The sequence below is a fragment of the Amyelois transitella genome, chromosome 27 (genome assembly GCF_032362555.1).
Source record: "Amyelois transitella isolate CPQ chromosome 27, ilAmyTran1.1, whole genome shotgun sequence".
In the NCBI taxonomy this organism is placed as follows: domain Eukaryota; kingdom Metazoa; phylum Arthropoda; class Insecta; order Lepidoptera; family Pyralidae; genus Amyelois; species Amyelois transitella.
Window position 1 is genome coordinate 4,808,488 of NC_083530.1, and position 14,262 is coordinate 4,822,749.

The 14,262-nt window shown below is 36.4% G+C and overlaps 1 protein-coding gene across 1 annotated transcript; it reads left to right on the top strand.

Annotated features, from left to right (window-relative positions):
- The first annotated feature begins 68 nt into the window (after positions 1 to 68).
- LOC106130413 (lysophosphatidylserine lipase ABHD12) lies at positions 69 to 13,898 on the top strand. The gene is made up of 10 exons (XM_013329251.2): positions 69 to 488; positions 5,158 to 5,276; positions 5,706 to 5,819; positions 6,727 to 6,864; positions 7,712 to 7,804; positions 8,418 to 8,561; positions 9,487 to 9,641; positions 10,122 to 10,289; positions 11,861 to 11,988; positions 12,201 to 13,898. The coding sequence occupies exons 1-10, from the start codon at positions 439 to 441 to the stop codon at positions 12,223 to 12,225; spliced, it is 1,134 nt and encodes a 377-aa protein (XP_013184705.1). The 5' UTR covers positions 69 to 438; the 3' UTR covers positions 12,226 to 13,898.
- Positions 13,899 to 14,262: the final 364 nt, after the last annotated feature.

Consider the following 14,262-nt stretch of genomic DNA (forward strand, 5'->3'; position numbering starts at 1 on the left):
TAGTACACTTTACCGCACAGACGTCATGTCTTACGTAGTTAATTCGAAATGTCAAAGTCAAAGTCCGCAATACGTCACCAATTTAATATGTCAAAAGTTCGAAGGTTAAATTTTTACTTTTGCTTATTCATTTTAAATTTAAATATTGCGTACTGATATAGTATTTTGATATTATCATTATTTCTGTGTCGATCAGTCAATAATAGAGTGCCTGCATGTAGTAAGAATGTTAGTCTGAGTAACGATTGTTCTTGTGTGAAACAGTATACTCAGTATTACATTTTTGACCCCATTAATAAAGTTGTTTTAGTGTTTTCCTATCTTAAACTAACATTTTCTTAGTACATTTTTAGATGCAATGTTTATTACTGCATCTATTTTATAGTAATTTCATTTGTTTACGTTGTTTTCTAACAAAAAACACAGCATTTCAAAAAAATGTTTGATTATCGCGGAATACTTATAAGTGTGCCTTTATACACTCTTGGGTGAGTTTATTTTCATTTAAATATATAACTAAATCTGTGCTGTCAGAAATTTATATTATTATTTTTTTTTAATCCCTCTCAAGTTATTAAGTATTTTTATATCTACAACCCATAGTAAGTTGCTCCCCAAAAATTTGAACAAATCTAATTTATTTATATCCCTAACTTAATATTTCTTTGTGTGGGCTTTAAATAATAGCCAAATATGTTTTTTCCTTCTCAATTAAAGAGTATTTTGTTTTTAAAGGTACTTAATTTAGTCACTTTTGTGAAAAAATTCTCATAGAGATTATATCCATCTTCATCACAAACTTATTGAAAATAATGAAAAAGATTTTACTTCAAATCAAAATAAATAGGCATTTTTTGTAAACTACGTTTTGTGTTTAGTTTACTGTATATTTAAAATTGAAAAATTTGCAGTACTTTGCTGTCTCAAAGAAAAAAAGTTTACCGAGTTACTTAACTAACAAAATAATCCTGTTTTTTATCCTATTTATGATTAATTGTATAAGATAAATTATCAAAAAGTGTTCTTGAAATGAATGATAGAAAATTCAAAAAGTACGATCGCGTTCATATCTGCAGTCATAGTTTTAAAATTCTTACGGGTTAAAATAGCGTGCACTGTGGTTCCTCTAGATTCACACACACATGCATATTTAAAATGAATAATATTCCTTCAAATGAATACGGTCTTTAATATCAATGATTACTACGTAAAACAGTTTATTATTCTATGACATATAACATAACAAAACAGAAAGAGACGGTAATCAACGATGGCCGAACTGGGCCCGATAATTGTCGATCGAGATATCGTCGTCTCTCATTATTTGCATAAGATTTGCCTATAGAGGGAAGCCTACGACTGCCAGACTTATGACATTTCAATAAGGTTGAAAGTTTATCTGCACACGACCCTAACATAGGTAGTAGTTCCTTTGAAAGTTATTGGGTAGCAATTTTATTTCTTCGTGTGAGCAAGTGAGATCTAAGATATATTAGATAATCTCGCTTGCTCACACTCGCTTGTTCTAGTTACTAGCGTTACTTGGATTTCGAAGTTATTCAAGGATTTTTTCTGCCTATTAAAAAAAAAATTGTGTTACTGACAATTTTTAATGTTTCAAGGTGCCATTTGAACTAAGTAACTGACTGACTAACTAACTGATATCTAAGAATTACAAACACGGAAAGTTGTCTTCAAACACGGAAATCAGCAAGAAATATTAAACAAGAGGGAGAAAATAAAACATTCAATAATTACAATTAGTAAATTTTATTGAAACAGTTTACCTATAGTTTTGTTTACATATTGATGATTATATAAAGCTATACATACAGCATATTACACTAATTGTATCATCTACTTATCTCCTGTTATTAAGGTTACAGCTTAATTATTCGTTTTCATAAAGAAAAGATATTGAAGCTGTCCTTAAATACTATCTAAGTAATTAGTAGTTTTAATATAAACTGGCAGAACCTTTCACGCACTATATGGACTCGATGCACAGGACACAAATGATATTGTTGGCATATCATCTATCGGATAAATATACCGCACAGTTGGTAACATGGTTTCTTCCAGCACTTGCACATAATGAGCAGCTGTAGCGCGTCCTGCTATCCACACCTGTTCCCCAGGTCCAGCAGCACTCATCCAGCCCCACATATTTACAGATATGTGTCCAGACTCCATATTTGGCACAATATTTTTTTCTTCATACCGAGTTGCATTTCTTCGCCATAAATGAAGCCTACCGTGTAGTGATGACATAAACGAACTTTTCGTCCGTAAATATCGCTTCTTTCCAGGCAAAATCCAAATACTGCCGAGCAAATTCTAAACGTTTTTGCTTATTTATTTCGGATAAATATGGCTTTCTTGCTGGCTGTCTGTGGTGTAGTCCCTCACGATGCAAACTCAACGAACAGTAACCACTGATGTGTCGAACTGTTCCGCAAATATTCTAGTCGGTATGAAGCCATTATTTTCGTACTGTTCCACCATGGATCTCCGCTGTGTGGCTGTCGCTGTGTTGATTATTAGCGGACGACGGTCGCTGCGCGGTCGACTTTTTACACTACCCTCTTGATGGCGCGTTACCCAACGTTTCACCGCTTGTTGTTTATTGTGTTATTTGTGTGAATGTGTGAGTGATAGCAGCGGTGCAAGCTATAAAGTTTTGCGAACTATGACTGCAATTATGAACGCGACCGTACATTAAAGATGAGCTTTTTAGGAAACCCTATTACAGCACAGAGGATTATATTAATGATAAACACATGTGTGGCCCGAGCTTGATATAATAGCTCTTGACTTGACATAATGCCTCTTAAATGCTTGTGCATTTTTGACATGGTGTTGACATATTTTGTACAGTGTGTACATAATTTATTTTATCTTTATATTTATTCTATTTGAAGAAATATTTGTATTGACATAATTAGTTCTACATTCATTCATGTTCCTAATGAAGAAGACGTGGATGCATTCGTCCACGATTTAGATTTAAGAAATCTATACCCAAACGAGTAGTACCTCAGATTAGCACATTCAAACAAACAAACTCTTCGGCTTTATAATATTAGTATAGATAAATAACCGATGTGATATTTTTTAGCATTGGAAAGATTTTTATTGTATGCTACATGAACTTGAGATTATAATATTATTCTGTTTATCAATTAGGAAGTAGATAGTATTGATAAAAGCGGATTTGCCTTGGACATTGTCAATTAACAGGTATTATTGTCTACCATGGACAAAGGTAGTAAGTGTTTGCGCCGTGTGGTTCCCAGCACCATTATAAAAAATACTAGCTTTCCGCCCGCGGCTTCGCCCACGTGTAATTCGGTTATATATAGCGTTTTTAATGATCTCGACAGAGCTTTTTCTTCCACAGGCTGAAATCTTGTTACAACTGGAATTAAATATAGCCTGTGTTACTCAGGGATGATGTAGCTTTCTAATGGTGAATGTTTGAAATCGATTCAGTAGTTTCGGAGTTTATCGATGTACATGTGTTTTACAGGCAATTACGTTTTTGACAATTTCATAGATCTGTTTAAGTATTTGCGTCTGATAGTCATCATCCCATGTGAATGAGCTGATGATGGAAGGTACAACTCCTCAACGGTTAGGAGTTGAAAGAAAATTCTTACGAAGTTATACGTACATGTGAGGCTATTAGGTTGACCTGATAATAAAAAGTAAATCTCATTAACGTTAAGAATTTAGGTGAAAATGGATGCGGACAAATTTCGTCTCTTCACTTGTTTCCTTTTAGCTGTTTGTATGGGTAGTGTTAACACAAAATAGGGATTTAAAGGCGTGATGTTATTAATGTTATGCATGTATGTACATAATTATGTATGTTATTATGTATGTTAAAGAGACGACTGAAAGTTGTCATACAAAGTCTTTTTTTTTAAGGATGGGAAATCATCAAATGACCCCTCCCGCTCTGGGTGGAACGGAAGGGAGTGTCAGACTTTTACTGACTAAAACCCACCTCGTTCCTTCAGTTGCCCTTTGCGTTCCGGGGCCACGGTATCTCGTTAGAACTTTCCCGCAGCCCCGGCTCAGTTTATCCCGTTTCCCCCCCTTGGGGGTTGACATTTCAAAAATACCTTCTTAGTGCTCACTTATGTTACTAAAGGAACCTCTGTTCAAAATCTCAGACTCCTATACCGAGCGGTTTCGGCTGTGCGTTAATAAATCAGTCACCCAATCGCACCCCCTAAATCACGATTGGAGGGTAGTTTGAAAAAACTTATAATGTCAAACATATTTACTTGCCTATGTACGTGTTCATGCCAAGTTTCAAGTTTATAAACCCAAGGAATAAGATTTTTCATAGAAACGTTTTTACCCCTTTTCCCCCCCTTGGGGGTTGAATTTCCAAAAATCCTTTCTTAGTGCTCCCCTACATATCCCAAGGAACCTACATTCCAAATTTCAGCTGTCTACGACCAGTAGTTTCGACTGTGCGTTGTCTGTCAGTCAGTCACTCAGTAACGGAAGAGTTTTATATATATAGATATATAGATTACACAGATTGAATTAGCCTCGTAGTAAGTTCGAAACTAACTCAACGATACTGTATTTTATAATACATATTTATATAGATAAACATCCAAGACCCAGGCCAATCAGAGAAAGATCGTTTCTCATCATGCCCTGGCCGGGATTCGAACCCGGGACCTCCGGTGTCACAGACAAGCGCACTACCGCTGCGCCACAGAGGCCTGAGAATAGGACCACTCCATCTCTTCCCCATGGATGTCGAAAAAGGCCACTAAGGGATAGGCTTGAAAACCATGAAATTCTTTTTATTGGCTATGGGCTTGCAACCTGTTACTATTTGAATCTCAATTCTATTTTTAAGTATAACAGCTGAATTGCCGTGTGGTTCCCGGCACCAATACAAAAAAGAATAGGACCACTCCATGTCGTTCCCATGGATGTCGTAAAAGGCGACTAAGGGATAGGCTTACAAACTTAAGATTCTTTTTTAGGCGAACCTGTTGTTATTTGAATCTCAATTCTTTTTTTAGGTGTAAAAGCTCAACGTGGCCTTTCCGTCTATCAAAACTGCTAGCTCTGTCTACCCCGCAAGGGATATAGACGTGATTATACGAATGAATATCTTGTTTTCAGGGTGCTATTCCTGGGTGCCTCTGTATCGGCGGGGATCTTCGTGTTCCACGTGGTCGTCGCGCCGCTCATATTCCGTTACTCGGAAACATTCCGACGTACCATAGTGTTTCTTAACTTTGGTATGGCTATTTCAAAAATAATATATATGCATACATTGATTTCCTTGTGGGGTGGACGGAGACTATCTAATCATTGATCAATTCGTATTCATTCATGTTTTTTTAATGTAGACAATGTGCATTCGTTCACGATTTAGATTTAAGATATCTATACATATTTGTTAATTGACGCCCGATGTAAATGCTGCAGTGTAGTTTGTTCCGCCGCTTCTTCTTGCGCTTTGGAAGCGGTAGTAGTTATAGATTTAACTGATGTGACGTCAATTTTGAAAATCATTCTATTGTAACGTAAAAATGCTATTATTTTCCATTGTTTTAGACGTAGAAAGCTGAAATTCGCATGTATTTAGATTTCTTGGGATTTTTTCTCAGCTTTATCGCTGTGATAGAATTTCTTCTTTTAACTATTCTTCCAATTGTACATTTCAGTACAATGGCCCTTCAACATAGACTTCGAAGATCCCTCTAGCTGCGGTGTAGATGGTGCTAGAAATATCCAGCTACGTTACCAGTCCAAAATCGATAATTGCCCTGTCAGAATTGGTAAGTATTAAGTATTTTTTAAAATTGCTCTTTAAATAAATTACCATTTTTTAACCACTTTAAAAAAATAAGTGGTTTAGGTTTATAGACTTTTATTCTCATAAATACATATTAATACAGAATAAAAAAAAAATAAGTTCGTTGTCAAACTAATAAACCAAATATAGCAGCAAAAGTCAAAAGTTCAGTAATTTGAGATAATGTGCTCGGCTAATTGTCTCTTGAATACATCGAACGAGGTAATATTTTTGATATCAGAGGGTATCTTGTTAAAAAGGTTACGCGCACCTTTCCACGTTATTTTCGATTGTGGTAATGGTGGTACTCAGTTTGCTCTGTATGTATATTTGTACCTATGTGTGTATAAAAAGTAAAACCCAACATATTATGTGCATTTTTATGTTTTTTTACCATACATACATACATATAATCACGTCTATATTCATTCAGAATTGAAAAGGCTGAAAATGCCATGTTCAGCTGTTCGGGCTAATGATGGAATTGAGTTTCAAATAGTGACAGATCGCTAGCCCATTGCCTAAAAGAAGGATTCCAAGCTTATAAGACCATCCCTTAGTCGTATATTAACACATATATAATCACGTGCCGTGTGGTTCCCGGCACCAATAGAAAAAAGAATAGGACCACTCCATCTCATTCCCATGGATGTCGTAAAAGGCGACTAAGGGATAGGCTTACAAACTTGGGATTCTTTTTTAGGCGATGGGCTAGCAACATGACCCTATTTGAATCTCAATTCTATCTTAAAGCCAAATAGCTGAACGTGGCCTATCAGAGTCTTTACAAGACTGTTGGCTCTGTCTACCCCGTAAGGGATATAGACGTGATTATATGCATGCATGTATACCTATAATCACGTCTTTATCAGTTTTTTACAAAATTCCAGGCATTTGGCACATTCTGCCGAAGACGGTGTATGAGCGACTACAGGACAAGTTGAAATTGGTGGACAAGGATGAGTTGCACAGGATTTTGGATCAAGAGCTGGCCAACTCCAAAACTCCTGTAGTTTTGTACTGTCACGGTGAGAGCATGCAAGAGACAACAATCTTATTTATAACTAGCGACCCGCCCCGGCTTCGCACGGGTACAAAATTATAAATGTTATTATACTTACATAAAAACCTTCCTCTTGAATCACTCTACCTGTTACAAAAAACCGCATCAAAATCCTTTGCGTAATTTTAAAGATTTAAGCATACAGACAAACAGACTAAAATAGCGACTTTGTTTTATACTATGTAGTGACTAGATTTTACCAGCGCGCATTTAGCGCCACCTACTCGCGCGAATTTAGCGATCACCATCAAAAGAACACAGGTTTTTTTGCGAATCGCACGGGAACTATAGTTTTTACCGGTATTTTTTATTTATTTATTTTCTTTTATTTATTTACTTTTTTTACATCTACCATTACAGACTTAATCTAATGCGATAGTGTATAATCAATTATAACATATTATCCTTAATGCTACCCTTGTGAATTCACTCAAACTGCAATTGAACAAATCTATCTCATTCGATATGATATATTAAAATACTGTTAGTAGTTTAATACCGGTAAGTACTGCATGCGTTTGTCTGTTCAATTATTCGAGCTTAAAAACTTTTCCCTTGCTCGACTTTCACAATCTATACTGGAAGAGAGGAGGAAATAAAATTTGGTTGAAAATTAGTGGCTTTGGAGTTTGGTTCTGTCTACCTCGTAAGTGAAAAAAAGCTATGCATTGAATCTGAATCCTATCATTAACCCATACAGCTTGACTTAGCCTTTTCAGGGCTGTTGGCTCTGCCTACCCCGTAAGAGATAAAGACGTGATTAAATGTACATATATGTATGATTGAAAATACTTAATATCGATCTTTTTCAGGTAATTCAAACTCGCGCGCAGCGTCTCACAGAATACTCTTGTATAAGTTTTTCCAAAACATGGATTACCATACAATAGCGTTCGATTATAGAGGTGAGTCATCAGACAACGATCTTAAGTGTATTCTGAACCAGGATATGATATTATCAATTTAAAATCTATTAGTTAAGACATCTTGTAAGCACATGACTTATTTTTGTTGCTTCTTTTTTTAGGGTTCCGCACCTTAAAAAGCAAAAACGGGACCCTATTGTTTAAGCCTCCGCTGTCCTCTCCGCTCCGAGTCCGACTCGCACTTAGCCGTGTTTTTTTCCACATAACGCTTCATAATCATAAGCCTATCCCTTAGTCGCCTTTTACGGCATCCACTGGAAAGAGATGGAGTGGTCCTAATCTTTTTTCTATCGGTGCCGGGAACCACACGGCACTTTTCAAGACAGTTGGCTCTGTCTACCCCGCAAAAGATATAGATCAGAAAAGATAGATAAGAAATTATTTTTGTGTTAAATAGACCATTTATCGAGGAAGGCTTTAGGCTATATAACATCACGCTGCAACTTTTAGGAGCGAAGAAGTAATGGATAAAATGAGTAAAAAAAAAACAGGGAAAATTATTCATCCTTGAGGACTTCATTGATGTCCAAAATGGCTATTCCACGCGAATGAAGTCGCGGGTACAGCTAGTGTGACTATATGCACGTTTCAGGTTACGGCGATTCGACGAATCTAACTCCGAGCGAAGCGGGCGTGGTGGAAGATTCTCTATTTGTATACGAATGGCTTCACAACATCGTGACCAACAAACGAGACGGAACCACGCCGCCTGTTTTTGTGTGGGGGCATTCTCTGGGTGAGTGGAGTTTGTAATAAGACCTAAGTTATGATGATAGTGGAGATCGGATGATCGGATGCATATTTACCTAAACTAATATATTGGCCAAGAAAGTATGGAGGCGGCTTCTTGCTTTCAGGATTCGAATTATTATGAATTCCGGAAATTTTATTAAACAAGAAATTGAAATTTATCTTATACTAGAGGCCGCCCGCGACTTCGTCCGCATGGAAACCCTATCAATCCCGCGGGAACTCTGGGATAAAAAGTAGCCTATGTGTTATTCTGGGTCTTCAGCTACCTACATACCAAATTTCATGGTAATCGGTTCAGTAGTTTTTGCGTGAAAGAGTAACAAACATCCATACATCCATACAAACTTTCGCCTTTATAATAGTAGTAGGATTAGGTATGATAAACACCTTCATAAACATAACTGATGGATGATCATATTTATTAAAAAATTACCTACCTACCGGGATTCCAGAATTATACCGCGTGATTTTTTTTGTCAGTACGAATACAGTTCGAATACATAATTAGAACATTAAGTGTATCAATGCCGAATCCCGGAATTTTTGTGGTACAGAAGTACGTTCCATACTGACCCAACACCCCAACTTTAGGTAAATATGCATCTGAATATCCGATCTCTAATGATAAGTGATACGTTGTATCCAATTGTGAAAATCTGCGATCTATTTGTTTAACATATATGTATAAGCACGTCTATATCCCTTGCGGGGTAGAGAGAGCCGACAGTCTTGTAAAGACTGATTTAGACTCTTCGCTGTTATTGGCTGATAGCGTCCCATGCTAAAAAAAGCTAGTTAAAATCCACAGCTGAACATTGCCTATCAGTCTTTTCAAGACTGCTGACTCTGTCTACCCCGCAAGGGATACAGACGTGATTATATGTGTGTAATTTACTTTATATTCACAGGGACGGGCATATCGTCAAATCTTCTAGGCAATTTGAACGAGCTATCATCGGAATTGTTGGAACGGAAGACGCCATTGCCCCTCCCCCGCGGGTTGATACTGGAGGCGCCCTTCAACAATATGGCGGACGAAGTTGCCAACTACCCTCTGACTAGAGTAAGCAATAATTGATCTATCCTTTGGTTGGTTTGTCTTTATTCCGCATTTTCGCAAAAATCGATCATAAAAGCATATGATAGTTATTTTGGGCATCATTAAAGCCCTCAAATTTTCCCCTTTTTTTTTCACGTTTTCCATTATTTCTTCGCTCCTAATAGTTGCAGTGTGATGATAAATAGATAAATGGTCTATCAGACACAAAGTTTTTTTCAATTCGAACCAGTACCTATTTCCTGAGATAAGCGCGTTGAAACAAACAAACGAACTCTTCAGCTTTATAATTTTAGAATATTCGATAGCGTTTAAACTAATCTAGGATCCATGGTCAAAGCTGAAAAAGTCAAAGGTAGTCCATGGTGAACAGCTGAACGTGGCTGTTTACCATGTAGTCTCATCAAGACTGTTGGCTTTGTCTACCCCGCAAGGGACACAGACTTGGTCAATATAAATAAATAAACAAATTGTGAACAATTTCAGATGGCGACTTGGCTCCCGTATTACGATTACGCGTTCATAGCGCCGTTTCGCGAGTCGAAGAATTTCTCTTTCCGTTCTGACCGCAACTTGTCCCGCGTGAGGTCCGTCCCCGTGCTGATTTTACACGCCAGAGACGACCAGGTCGTGCCGTACGTGGTCGGGGAACGGGTGAGTCTGGGAAACATACAAACATACACATACATACATAAAAGTGACGAATTTAGCGTCACCTTCAAGTAATGCAAATACATTACACCTTGATATTTCATATACAAACATACATACAGCCCAGGTCGTGCCGTACGTGGTCGGGGAACGGGTGAGTTTGGGAAACATACAAACATACACATACAGCGCCATCTATGCGAAAAGTGACGAATTTAGCGTGACCTACAAATAATGCAAATACATTATACCTTGATATTTCATATACAAACATACATACAGCCCAGGTCGTGCCGTACGTGGTCGGGGAACGGGTGAGTTTGGGGAACATACAAACATACACATACATACATAAAAGTGACGAATCTAGCGTCACCTACAAGTAATGCAAATACATTACACCTTGATATTTCATATACAAACATACATACAGCCCAGGTCGTGCCGTACGTGGTCGGGGAACGGGTGAGTTTGGGGAACATACAAACATACACATACAGCGCCATCTATGCGAAAAGTGACGAATTTAGCGTCACCTACAAATAATGCAAATACATTATACACTTGATATTTCATATACAAACATACATACAGCCCAGGTCGTGCCGTACGTGGTCGGGGAACGGGTGAGTTTGGGGAACATACAAACATACACATACAGCGCCATCTATGCGAAGATCGATGAATTTAGCGTCACTTACAAATACATAATGCAAATATACACTTGATATTTCGAGAAAATTAATTTCGCAATGCCGTGTGGTTCCCGACACCAATAGAAAAAAAGAATAGGACCACTCTATCTCTCTCCCATGGATGTCATAAAAGGCGACTAGGGGGTAGGCTTATAAACTTGGGATTCTCCTTTAAGGGGATGAGCTAGCAACCTGTCACTATTTGAATCTCAATTCTATCTTAAAGCCAAATAGCTGAACGTGGCCTATCAGTCTTTATAAGACTGTTGGCTCTGTCTACCCCGCAAGGGATATAGACGTGATTATATGTATGTATGTATGTACACTTCATATTTCATATACATACAGCGCCATCTATGCGTAAAGTGACGAATTTAGCGGCACCTACAAATAATGCAAATATATTATACACTTGATATTTCGAGAACATTAATTCAGCAGATCACCCGTTAAAAGGTATAAACTAACTTTCGCATTTATAACATTTTAGAGGCCGCCCGCGACTGCGTCCGCATGGAAACCCTATCGATCCCGCGGGAACTCTGAGATAAAAAGTATCCTATATGTTATTCTGGGTCTTCAACTACCTACCGACCAAATTTCATTGTAATCGGTTCAGTAGTTTTTGCGTGAAAGATTAACGAACATCGACAGGGATGTCGTAAAAGGCAACTTAGGGATATGCTTATATACTTGTGATTCCTATTTTAGGCGATGGGCTAGCAATCAATCGCTATTTCAGTCGTAATACAATCATAAAACCACTCAGCTGAACGTAGCCTTTCAGTATTTGTGAGACTATTGGCTCTGTCTACCCCGTAAGCGATAAGAACGTGTTTATATGTATGTAGGTATGAATGTATATATATTTTGTTTCAGCTATACAAATCCCTTTTGGAATCGCGCACCCATCACGGGGCTGACGTGACACTCCACGCTTACCCCAGCAAGGATGACCTAGGTCACAAATATATAGTCAACGCTAAAGATTTGCCGCAGATAGTCGGGTGAGTTGCTTGTTTTGTTTTGAAAACATTCCGCTTTTTAATAGTCTTTTAAAGACTGTCGGCTCTGTCTATCCCGCAAGGGATATTGACGTGACTATATGTAGGTATGTATGAATAATATGTTATATAAAGACCATTAAAATATTCCAATTCCAAAATAGGAGAAAAATTGTGATATGTTTTTTAAATTTTGAATTTTCTCTTTGTTACAGAGATTTCGTGAACAAAAACAGGTGAACAGACAAACATTCAATGCTTCATTCTACATCAATAATGTCACACGGATTTGCTACGATTTTGCACCAGCCACTTATTTAGTTTCTAAGTTCCTTAATTTATTTCGTCACAACATTTAAGTTTCTTCCCGGTTGCATCCTTAGCACTTGCTATACATACATACATCATATAGTTACGTCTATATCCCTTACGGGGTAGACAGAGCCAATAGTCCCGAAAAGACTGAATGGCCAGGTTCAGCTGCTCGCTTTAAGAATGGAATTGAGATCAAAATAGTGACAGGTTGCTAACCCATCGCCTAAAAAAATGATCGCAATTTTATAAGCCTATCCCTTAGTCGCTAGTTAATCCATAGGAAAGAGATGGAGTGGTCCTATTCTTTTTTGTATTGGTGTTGCTATGGATCCTGGAATTTGAACCTGCGATCTTTTCAAGTTACATATATACGAATGATTTAACAGCTAAACTATTTAAACCAGTTATGGGCCGTAACGTGTACTTATTTAGTATAAGAAACGCGCTTTCAAATCGATTACGAGTAAAATAGCTCAGTTTACATACAAATGATTTAACACTGATATTATACGTCAGTATTTAAAAGCTGCATTGGGGTATATAATAATTAAAAAAGCATACTTTTAATCTACTATTTAGTTAATCTAGATGGCATCACTGTGATGACAGTTTTGCTAAGTAAATATATGCATTATATCGTAATTATACTTACTGGCGTCTCTGCCTACCCCTTTGAGGAAAGAGACATAATTTTATTTATGTATTCTCCAGGCGTTAGTCGCGTTTACGTATCTTTTGATGAATTTCTTATAAAAGCATGCTTTTTATTAATAATTAATGCAATGCACACAATATAGATGGCGTTACTGTGTTTAACAGTATTTTTTATGACTGTACTTAATATTTTTTTATTTTGCTGTTCTTAAAATTATGTATCGTACCTATATTTATATTAGTGTCATTTGTCTTTATATAAAAATGGAAACGGCCTAAAATATGTACGTATTTTAGAATAAAAATCAGCAAGGTAAAGTCAAATGTAGGTAGTTCGCTTATAGCGTACAGGTTGTGATGTTATTGTGATATCTAACAGAGGACATACATATAATCATAAAGTAAAGTATATAGGCACTTTCATACAATTTTAAGAAATATTGTAATTGTTAAAGTAATTTTTAGCAATTTTTTTACTCACCGCATAAAGGAATTACTACAAATTGATTCTTTTAAATCTATTCATCTCTTTTTCCTTTTTTAATTGTGCTTGATCGTTAGTATATTACCGAGACGATTCTCTCGACTCGCTTATAATCGATTGCTTAAAAATAGCAATAAAATATAGTTAAATCATTTCACAATGTGTTATTCATCCAATAGTAAATAAGTCACTTAGAAACATATTATTTATTTAACAAGATAATAATGGGTTGCCAATAGCCCATCGCATGAGGGATTTCTAGTTAAAACTTTAGTCTAGAATCGATTGAATATATTGTCACAATTTTTTTTTATTCAGCAATAAATACTCAATTATGTTATTGTGTTGCGATTTAGTCGACCCTTACGATATTGTGATAATATTTGTTTAGTTAATTTATGCAACTTTTATATTGGTAACATTGTTGTTTAAGTTAAATAAATTTTATTATTTTTTAAGAGACATTGTTTTATTTTTTGGTAACATCTAGTAAAGTAACACCTTTGTAGCCACTTACAAAAAGAAGGTTCGCAATTCGGCTGATGTGTTTTCTTTTGTATGTTTGTTACACGATTACGAGATAATTGTGTGATGGTTCTTTTTATTAAAATATAACATATAAAAAAACAATACATTATATACCAATAATGATAGTTTTTAATGTATTGTTCATGTGGTAATGAGGTAGAATTTAAAATAACGTTAAAATTATGAAATTGGTAGTGTGCTTCTTAGAGAATCGACTTAATTATAGAAGCGAGTGTATCGAGAGTATAGAATAGAAGTAGTAAGAATATGTACTGACGTAGTGTATTTACACTACG

Coding starts and splice junctions, on each gene's coding strand:
- LOC106130413 (XM_013329251.2), top strand. CDS start 439: ATGTTTGATTATCGCGGAATACTTATAAGTGTGCCTTTATACACTCTT. Junction 489..5,157: donor GTGCCTTTATACACTCTTGG/GTGAGTTTATTT, acceptor TCTTGTTTTCAG/GGTGCTATTCCTGGGTGCCT. Junction 6,865..7,711: donor TGTAGTTTTGTACTGTCACG/GTGAGAGCATGC, acceptor GATCTTTTTCAG/GTAATTCAAACTCGCGCGCA.